Below are 10,206 nucleotides of genomic sequence, written 5' to 3' on the forward strand. Positions count from 1 at the left end.
AGTAGAGGTGACGTCCTGGGCTGGGCGGGGCACAACAGAACCCTTCCCACTCAAACGCGTGACGCTGGTCTCGGTGGTATTTAGCAGGTTCAGCTGAGATGCGGTGCAGGTCATATTTTTTGATAGATTGGGCTGTCATTGCCTGCGAACAGTGAGAAATATTCTTAGTGGTGGAAAATTATATACATGTATCTATTTATGTACACTAATGAGAAACAAGTTATCACAGGGCGGCGAGGTGGTGCAGTGGTCAGCACTCTGGCCTCACAGCAAGAAGGTTCCAGGTTCCAGTCCCGGCTCCATCACAGGATCTTTCTGTGTGGAGTCTCCATGTTCTCCCTGTTCCTGTGTGGGTTCTCTCTGGTACTCCAGCTTCCTCCCACAGTCCAAAGACATCAAGAGTGGACGAGGCTGATTGATACTCTAAATTGACCGTAGGTGTGACTGTGACTGTGAGTGTGAATGGTTGTCTGTCTCTATGTGTTGGTCCTGTGATTGACTGGTGACCTGTCCAGGGTGAACCCCGCCTCTCACCTGAAGGCTGCTGGGATAGGCTCCACCCCCACCCTTAACAGGATAAGTGGAAGAAGATGGATGGACTATGGCTCTTTATCATCTTTGATTTTTTTTACTCATGATGAACATACAGTAGGGTTACAGTTATTATTACTGTCAGTGGTAACATTTGGTCTTGTTAAGGAATAAACATTTTATAGTCTTAAGTGACTAGACTGTAGAACAGAAGCCAAAGACAGTAACGAAAGGTCAGAGGTCAGTTAGGAACAGTGTGTCATCACATGGTTGGTCCACCAGAGAGAGCCTATGCTCGTCAGTACAGTTGTCACAATTCTTAAAACCAGACGAATGAACGAATAATAAAAAAAAAAACAGTTATAAAAACAACGTTGCCCTATAAATTATTATTCTATGTTTTAAATGTAAAATATTAATACTCAAAAACACAATGTGCATCAGACAGTAAACAACATGACGGATTATTTACATTATAATAGTCCATGCTTCATGCATGCACGTTGAGTTTGGTTCAAATGAGATCAGAAATGTCGTCTCGATGGAAGGAAGTGGGGGGGGGGGGGTGTCCTGATGAGGATTTAACGGCCCTGAGACTAATAATTCGATTCACAAATACCGACACCTGCTAATCCAACTGGTTGTTCTTTGATTTTTCTAGATTAGTAATCTTATCCCATCTGATCAGCTCCCAAAAGTGGGGAATATATCCTTTAAATACTCTTTCAATTAAAAAACAAACAAACAAACATTGATTGACGTTGCGTGTTTTTACACGTTGGAGAAGGTTGATGCTGATTTAGGGACAAAACAAGGAGGAAACTCCTGTAACACCATCTGTGTGTGTGCGTGTGCGTGTGCGTGCGTGTGCGCGTCAGACAGCCGTGTGAAGCGGCGTTCCGGTGGCATGTGACGGGGAAGGGGAGTGTTCGGAGGAGGAGGACAGGGAGTGGGAGGAAGCTTCTCTTTGCAGGTCCTCCACTCTCCTCTGAAGCTCTGCCCTCAAGATCAGCAGATCCTTCAGAGTCTGATGAACCGGCACCTGGAACACACACAAACCGCTTCCTCTGTGAGATGACCGGTGCGGCAGAACATCCTCTACTGACATCACCATCAGGGTTCCCCGTTTGTCTGGCAGTGTTCTTAAGAGCAAACCGCTCATTTTGAGCCTACCTGGGGTCTCATGCGCGGGTTCCAGCGGGCATAGTAGCTGCTCCACAGCTCCAGATGTCTGGAGGACACCAGCGGGTAGAGGACATGATGCTTGTAATCCACATAGAAGGGGTTGGTAAAGTCCTCTGGTTGGCTGGTGGGTGACATTATCACGTTATCAGTGTCACTCACGGCCCCGGATAGCGTTGCCGACGCTCAGCTTACCTATTGATGTAGGACCACAAGGACACAGTCCGGCTCTGAACATCCTGCAGATGACAGGAGATGTATAAACTGGAGTGCATCGTGGGATAAATGACGGCTGTCGGTCAAAAAGGTGCGTACCATGGCAGCGCGCTCCTGCTCGCTGTTGTACAGGAAGGTTCCAAAGAGGCAGCTGTAGAGGTGGTCCAGTACCGTGATGAGGAAGAGCTCGTTGAACTCAAAAGCTGCTGGGAACTGGAGTCACAGGAACACGCGACATCATTAGCTCCTACTGAGACCGACGCCATGTAAAAATGGCAATATTCAGGCGTTCATCGTCGCGTCTAAAATGTTGCGATAAATTTACGAGATAAAAACAGAATAAGGAAAAAGGTAATAAGATAAAGCAAAGAGCCTATAACACCCAGGAAAACACACACACACACACACACACAGTCAAAAGAGGCATATTCATAAACAGAATACATTAAAGCCTGTGTTGGGTTCAGAGAGAACCAAGAATTCTCACCTGCCGAGTCATCTGCCAGACGCAGTCGATGAACTGGACGAAGAGCGGCGAACGCTCCGAGTTGGCGTGGTTCTCATCACCGTGGCCCACACGCTACGGTGCGGCGAGCAAACAGATGTCCATTAGGCTTCGCTGTCATCATGGGTTCATACAGTAGTTGTGTAGTAGGCAGTTAGAGAGGCTAATATGTACACTGATGTCTTTGTTTTAGAAAAGACAAAGACTTGATGTGTTCCACTACAAGGCTGAGTTACTTGGTTGGTTCCTTTAGAACCAGGTTTCAAGTTTGCGTCACAAGAACCCTGATTATTGGAGTCATTCTTTTCTTTAGCAGGCAGAGACAACATAGCTGTTATTTGTATTTTTGAACATGTGCATCTTGTGGCCTCAAAAGACATATTTTATAATTGACCTAATATATATTATATCATATATAATATAATATATTAGCTTTAGCTGACTGGATAATGGAGGGTGACATCCCAGAACCATCAAAAACACGATAAAGAGAGGTTCCCTCCCGATTCCTTACAGCTGCGAACTTGTGTCCAAAACTGATCCACTCTTTCTCCACGAGAACCTGCACGCACGCACAAACACACACACACACACACACACGATTATGTAGAACAGGTAAAAACAATATCACACATAGTGGATAATGTCGTCCTGGTTGTGTGTGACCTGGAAGCCTCGAAGTGTGCGGTAATAGCTGTCCAGCATCAGCATGGCCAGAGAGGTGAGCTGGGCGGTACGGTCCCAGCCATCGCTGCAGTGGACCACCACCGATGTCTTCCCAGACTCAAGCTTATCAGCAACCTTGGCTGCTCCTGACAGCAGCAGCTGCACGCGGCGAGGACACAGACGAGCGCACGTGAGTCTTGTCATACATGACATCATTTCACTTGTGTTTTCCAGGGTCCTACCCGGATGTACTCCAGCCAGTGGGTCTGGTCGATGTTGGAGTGCCAGTGGGCTTCATCGATGGTGGGGTACACCACGTCCTTCATCTTCCTCAGAGACTCCCTCATCACATGGATGTTAGGGATTTCCAGGAAGTTCATCTCCACGTTGGAGTAGAAACTCTCACTTTCATAGCCTCCGTCCTTTGCCTGTACAGGGCCGAGGCACAAGAGGAGAGCAGGATTCAGCTTTCACGTCTACGCAACACAAACTAATCCCAGTCAGAGGGGAGTGTACCTTGTTTGTGAAGGCAACGCTACTCTGACGTGCATCGAATATTGTGAGCTTGTGGGACTGTGCGTTGGCGTCCATGATGATCTGAAGGAAATGCTCATCCTCTTTACAGCGGCGGTCTGAAGGTCCAACTAATGGCTGGCTGCAACGTACGATGGTGGCCTGGGTCTCTGGGTGGATCCACGACAAGACCTGCAGGGGGACCAGTAATGTCAAAAACTGGTGTTACAGGGGTGTAGCGTGCTTTGACAGAAATCTAAAACAACAAATGCACATCAAAACCTGTGAATCCCAGACATTTGGTGTACACTCGAGTCTTAAATGTGTCACGTCAAGGACGAAGGATCAGTAACTGCCAGCATCAGACTGACCGGAATGCGGTGCTTGGCTCTGAACATAGCCACTCGTTTGATGTCTTCATCTGTGATGTTGGTGGGGATCACCAGGAGGGAGGGGTAGGTGTCACACAGCTCGTAGGTGCTGTTTATCTTACTGATGGTCCAGCTCTCATTGGGGAGGCCCTGGCGCACACACGCACACACACACACACACTCTGTCTTATATGGTTTGACCATAGGTCATTCTGGGAGCTGAATGTAAATGCTAGTGTTGTTACCTGACGTCGGTACTCTGTCATCGGGTCATACACCTTCCAGCCGTCCACAGGAAACTGCTCCTTGTACAGGAAGGCAAACAGGGGCTGCCAGGGGACACGTACATTCACACCCCACCACCATGAAAATGTAGATGCACAAATAGCTACAAGCTGACCTCAAAGCGCGCTTCTTATTAACTACACACCACTGACACAAATAATTAAAAGGGTAATCCCAGCATTTCAGGAAAAACGCTCATCATCGAATACACTTTGCCTGCATTTATAGAACAGTTGAGGTTAAGATATGCTGTAGAAAATGAAAGTGTTGAAAACTGAGCTGGAACGATCCTTTAAGGTTTTACCTACTGCCCACCATACAGCAGACAGCAGTTCACGATGTCCAGATCATTGCCTCGGTCACAGAACACAACGGCTATGCCTTCAGTAAACATTTCCATGGCAACAGCATCCACTGACCAGAGAAGTCTGCGCTACCCTTTAAGATTGTGAACTTGTGGCTCCAACAGAAGCAGCTGCCATTGTTTACAACCTGCTTGCTCGTTGTGCGTTGACCTCTGATTTTTATGACATCATGGCTCATAATCAACACCTCTACAGAGAATATGAACCTCCCCGTTGGGCTCTATGATTAACGGTATATCTACTCATTACCATTAATGATGACTTAATGTTGAACATAGATGCGACACCGCCGTGACAACGAGAGGACGAGTGTGTGGGACTGACCAGGTTGTGGGACAGGGGGAAGGCGTGTCTCGCCAGCAGCTCTGCTACATCTGGGTGACTCTTCTCTGTCTTGTAGGCAAACCTGGGACTCCTCATGTCCTGATGAACATAAGCAATCCCAGGGATGTCATAAATGCGTGTGTGTGTGTTTGTGTGTGTGTGTGTGTGTTTGTTTTACCTTGCAGACCAGCTCTAGGCCCTTGGTGTTCTCTCCCTGGTTGCTGATTGTCTCCAATCGGCTGATGACCCCAACGTTCACATCCAGAACAAATGTAGATTCCTGTACACACGTAAACAGAGCTGTAGAGCTGCATACATGCACACACACACACACACACACAATCATAAACAGATCTGCATACATGCACACACACACACGCACACACAATCATAAACAGATCTGCATACATGCACACACACACACGCACACACAGTAGTGAAAGCGACGGTGGTGTATAAATACCCGGTCTACGCTTGCGAAGTAGAGCTTGTAGTCTGTGATGGTCAGAGTCCCGTTGACAAGACCACTGAAGGGACAAATGTACATGACATCCTTGACTGTGCACGTGCAAGTGCACGCACGCACGCAAGCACACACACACACACACACACACACACACACACACACACAAACAAACAACAGTTTAGGTAAAGTTAGCAGTGTGGCAGTGACCGACACCAGTAGAGTGCGTGCTATGACATGACGAGATCCTACCTGCAGTCTGGACGTTCTCTCCTGGCAGCAGAGGAACTTGGCTCTGGAACATTTTTCCTTGGGTGCCGCATTTCAGAGCTGGAAGTTTCTACAGAGAACACAGTCCAGTCAAGACATCTGACACCTTTGTGACTGGCAGGTGGGCTCAGGTAGTAACAAGGTGGAGGAACTTGGGGATGTGGAGATCCTGAAGGTGCGATATTGCTGGTGTTGAGGTTCTTAGAAAGTTTGACCTCAGACACCCACATACCTCTTTACAGGACTGTTTTAAAACTACAGTGTGTGTGACATTTGTCTCCCCCTTGTGGAACTGAGAGTAATGAGTCAAATCCATGCGCTCTATCGGGAGCGTAGATCCAGGTGATCAAACTGTCTGAATGAGGGGTTTGTTATGGTTCATGAGGGAATGATGGCGCGCCCACGCACGCACACACACATACACACACACACACGTGCGCGCACACACACACACAGACACAAAATAACAATGGGTCCAATCAGTGTATATGAAGGATGACTGTTAGAGGGGCTGCAGTGTCTAGTAAATGATTACATGATTGACTGTCAATCGTATCAGTACTCGTCGTTTACAGCTAAACTAGCTTAAAGGGGTCAAATGGTCCCAACCCTTCAATGGGTCCAGGGTACAGCGAACCAGGAGAGGCAGGAACATCAGGTGACATGGCCAAAACCTTTTTTTTTTTATATACCAAAGTGATGTTTGTGTACTTATATTGCTACCAATCTTGTTCTGTCTGTTCAGTTCAAACCGACTTTAGCAGAACTGTCTTTGGTACCAAAAGTCATTACGTTTGATTCTCCCCTCCTCTTTGATTCTCCCCTCCTCTTTGATTCTCCCCTCCTCTTTGATTCTCCCCTCCTCTGGCGCTGGGGGTTGCTCGGGATGCCCGGTCCATATCTGCACGAATTACACAGCCTAACTACATTACTCAAGAGATCATCTGAGATTCTAATTGGTGGAGGGGAAATCTCTTGCCGTCGATCAGATGTGCATAGAATCATCTAGATCCTGTCTCTACGGTTGGGGTGGAACTAGAATGAACTGGTCAAAGCTGACACACGTTTCTGGAATAAAAATGGAATTTTTCAAAACAAAAAAACAAAAAAAGAAGAGGCATACATTAGATTTAGAAACGCCAAATTCACCTGTGCTGTTAATGTTGTATCATTGTGTTAATTATCACAAGGACTACGATGTCATTTGAAGAACTTCGTCTCGACCAATATTACAAAAAGAAACGTAATAACACAGAATATCAGTAAAACAGTCAGGTCAAAATGGTGAGGCATGGTTAACATGGAGAATCTGACATACAATTATTAAACATATGATGGTGATGTCCTTCAAACAATCAATAAAACCGTGTGTTTTAATGAATTCTACCTGGACAGTGGCAGGAAGAGGGTGGAGGTGGAGAATGAACGGGCCGCGAGCAGAGGAGGTGAATGCAAGAAGTGAAGAAGTGCACAATGACATGAAGCAGGAGGGGAGGAATGAGGGCAGCAGACAGAACAGGAGAGACTTGCCAAAGCAGTGGAAGGAAGCTCAGATTCAGAGTCTCCCAGGTAAGACAGGCCTTCATCCTGGGAGTCCTTCTTTAGCCAGCACCAGGGAACAACAGACAACCAGAGAAAAGAGAGAACAGAAGAGACATCAGCTCATGTCCGACTAGAGTTCTCAACGAGTGAACCCTCTGTATGTCCTGGGCAACACAGCAGGAAGCAGCCAAGCTAAGTGTCTAAACTCACGTTTACACTCTCACTCCCTGTTTACTTCAAATGAAAAAGCTTGTTCGCGCTTACCCTCCCAGTCTGCCTCCTCGACACCTGGAGGCACACACACACACACGCGCACACACACACACACACACACACACACACACACACACACACACACACACACACGCGCGCACAGTATTACAGGACAATGTAGCTGCTGTGTTTGGTGACATTAGGGGAGATGAGCACAAACACACCTCCAAGCACACCTCTGAGCTGACTGTAGGACCGCACAAACAGCAGCTAGGCATTCACCAACGAGCAACACGTCCGACTCCCCTCTACATACATAGTCCCGACTTTTTGAGGCCAAGTCTAATCCGGTTCTTCAATAAAGTCGCGAGAGATCGTTATTAGAGAACGTCTCTCTTTTAGCGTTGCGTTTGGTCACCCGTATTTGAGTCATCCAGGTGAAAAAATCTCGTACTTTCCCCGTTTCATTAAGGGAATTATTCGATTATTGTTTTAAATCATATTTATCCCATCAACGAAACAGAAGCTTCATATCCCATCACGATCATCATCTTCTCTACCTGATGAAGTATGCTGATCAGGAACTGTTGGAGGGCTGCAGAGGCAGACAGAGAACGTTGCCACTCGTAAAAAACTGTGTGCCCACAAACATCACGCGCTGATCTTACCAGGAAGTCTCTTGTTAGCATTTCAGTTACAGTACAAAAACACACTGAGAGGAACTGCTGCCAGGACCACATGGGTTTATGTGTGAGTTAGTTACCTTATCCCTGTTGACAATATCAGATGGTACTGATCCAGAGATCTGACTGGAGATGGTGGCGGCGATCAGCTGTTTACACCACTCAACGTGAGAACCTGAAGGACTGAACACAGGAAAGAAAACCCAGCAGCAGGCATGAACACTGGACTCAAATCATGGATAAATGGTACATTTGATCTGCAGTGCAACCAAAAAAAAAAAAAAGAAAAAAAAAGATATCCATGTGTCACTGGATGGAAAATGTCTCTTATTTAGTTGTTCCTCAAGTAACAGACTTGCATTTTGACCTCATCTTAAGCCCTGATTGTATTCATATATCAGCTGATGTTTGGCTCCAATGGCGCAGTTTTAAAAGTCGTCTACTTTTGTCGTAGCTGGCCTCCATCCTCTGACGTGACTTGGCCCTGTGTAGCCAACTTATGCTGTGCATTTACTGTACGTGAGGGGCTCAACTGACGCATGAATTCAAACGCGTGACGTCACATTTGGACTTGGATGACATGGGTCTGGCACTCTGAGCTACAGACGTCTGTATCAGTTCTGTGTTTGCCCGATCTTGCCAACAACTCCTCCTCCTCCTCATGTTAGAGGGTCATATTTATTGATTTGTGGAGCTTAGAACTGTTTTATCCGAAGGTAGCAAAGCTAAATTAGCAGCTACATTTGCAAACATCTGGATAATTGTTGATTACTGGAAAATAAAGTAGCAACATTACGGATAAAGTATCACCTCGGCTGAGGGTAAAATTTGAATAACATTTCACGAGAAAGGTAGTGTCATGGAAAACAGTGGTAAACAGATGGTAAATCGATGCTAACTGCTTAGCTAGCTAGCTAGTTTCCTCACCTCTCCGTTGCTGCTACGTCCGCCAGCCCGGCAGCTCCGTCTGCTTTTTCCATCTGTCGGGAGGCTTTTTTGGGTCACTGGGGGCGGGAGAGAATCCTTGTATCTGCTCTTTTACCTCCGCAGAACTTCTACGATAAAAACCTTACAGCGCGGCGCTTATTTATTTGTATACATCTCTACAGTTCAGTTCTTCTTCCTGACCGCCTCCAGCCAGCATCCTTTGGCCCCGCCCCTTACGTGACGGATGCGGCACAACGGAAGTGAGAGAACCACATCTGGCTGTAAACTTCCGGTTAGTAATCGTTCCTTTTTGTGACTGTATAATACGGATGCGCATTGCATTCACTGGATAAAAAAGACGCCTTATCTCATAATTACGAGAAAAATAAATTGCGGTCTGAAAGAAATCAGCGCGTTCTCGCAAGCCTACCCCGCGCGCTTTTGGTATTCACGTCGCCGTTTACGTAGGTCTTTCGTCGTAGCTCCTTTGACGCATACAGAGACCATTTCCAGGTGGTGAATCAGGATCGCATGGATCCAACAATCCTAACGACTTGAGATGCTTGCGAAGTGTTGACATACGAATATTAATACCATCCTCATTTTTTAAGAAACATCAGTATTTCTCACTGTCTCAACCCGAGAAGCTAGTGACGGCAAATTAACTGCGAAAGCACTCGCGAGTCGACACTCGAAACATACGAGACATACGAAAGACCTACGTAAACGGCGACGTGAATATCAAAGCGCGGGGTAGGCTCGCGAGAACGCGCTGATTTCTTTCAGACCGCACTTCGTTTAACTGGTAATTATGAGATCTTTTCTCATAATAAGAGGTTAAGGTGTCTAATTTTTTTTTATCCAGTGAATGCAATGTGCTTCTGTAGTATGAGACGAGCTAAACAAAGAGATTTCCCCCCGTACTTACTTCCTTATATCAGCTCTGAAATTCTTGACAAATACCGATGCAGTTGGAAACAGTTACCAAGGCAAAAAAAAAAAGATTTTCACAAAACCCATATTCATATAATATACCCCTTATTCTTTTGTCAATTTTTGCTCTACATTTCTTGTTTTTCATGTGCTTGCACCTTTTTATTTTCTCCTGATCTTTAAGATCTTGATACCATAATGTAAAAACCACTCGTCC

General features: G+C 46.2%; 1 protein-coding gene across 5 annotated transcripts; it reads right to left on the reverse strand.

The window, feature by feature from the left end:
- Positions 1-601: 601 nt before the first annotated feature.
- On the reverse strand, positions 602-9,773 carry mtmr1a (myotubularin related protein 1a). 5 transcript variants are annotated; one of them, XM_086197517.1, is made up of 19 exons: positions 9,057-9,773; positions 8,210-8,312; positions 7,498-7,521; positions 7,222-7,287; positions 5,674-5,761; positions 5,422-5,516; positions 5,137-5,238; positions 4,959-5,057; positions 4,230-4,313; positions 3,985-4,134; positions 3,617-3,805; positions 3,343-3,528; positions 3,101-3,259; positions 2,949-2,996; positions 2,417-2,509; positions 2,029-2,142; positions 1,909-1,952; positions 1,705-1,837; positions 602-1,573 (listed from the first exon to the last, which is right to left on the reverse strand). In XM_086197517.1, exons 1-19 carry the CDS (start codon positions 9,107-9,109, stop codon positions 1,406-1,408), a joined length of 1,998 nt encoding a protein of 665 aa, XP_086053643.1. In that variant the 5' UTR covers positions 9,110-9,773; the 3' UTR covers positions 602-1,405. The 5 variants fall into 5 exon arrangements, with proteins under 5 accessions (XP_086053643.1, XP_086053645.1, XP_086053644.1 ...); XM_086197519.1 differs by lacking the exon at positions 7,498-7,521; XM_086197518.1 differs by lacking the exon at positions 7,498-7,521 and having other exon boundaries at positions 7,222-7,290.
- Between the last annotated feature and the right edge of the window lie 433 nt (positions 9,774-10,206).

Source organism: Aulostomus chinensis, chromosome 24 (genome assembly GCF_037954235.1).
Source record: "Aulostomus chinensis isolate RoL2024-O1b breed Wild chromosome 24, RoL_Achi_v1.0, whole genome shotgun sequence".
In the NCBI taxonomy this organism is placed as follows: domain Eukaryota; kingdom Metazoa; phylum Chordata; class Actinopteri; order Syngnathiformes; family Aulostomidae; genus Aulostomus; species Aulostomus chinensis.

Bases quoted from the DNA above. Each gene is read 5' to 3' on its own strand.
- mtmr1a (XM_086197517.1), bottom strand. From the start codon at position 9,109: ATGGAAAAAGCAGACGGAGCTGCCGGGCTGGCGGACGTAGCAGCAACG. The intron at 3,260-3,342 runs GTAGGACCCTGG...CGCCGCGTGCAG, and splicing joins ACTGGCTGGAGTACATCCGG to CTGCTGCTGTCAGGAGCAGC. The intron at 2,510-2,948 runs GTAAGGAATCGG...GCCGCACCGTAG, and splicing joins TTGGACACAAGTTCGCAGCT to CGTGTGGGCCACGGTGATGA.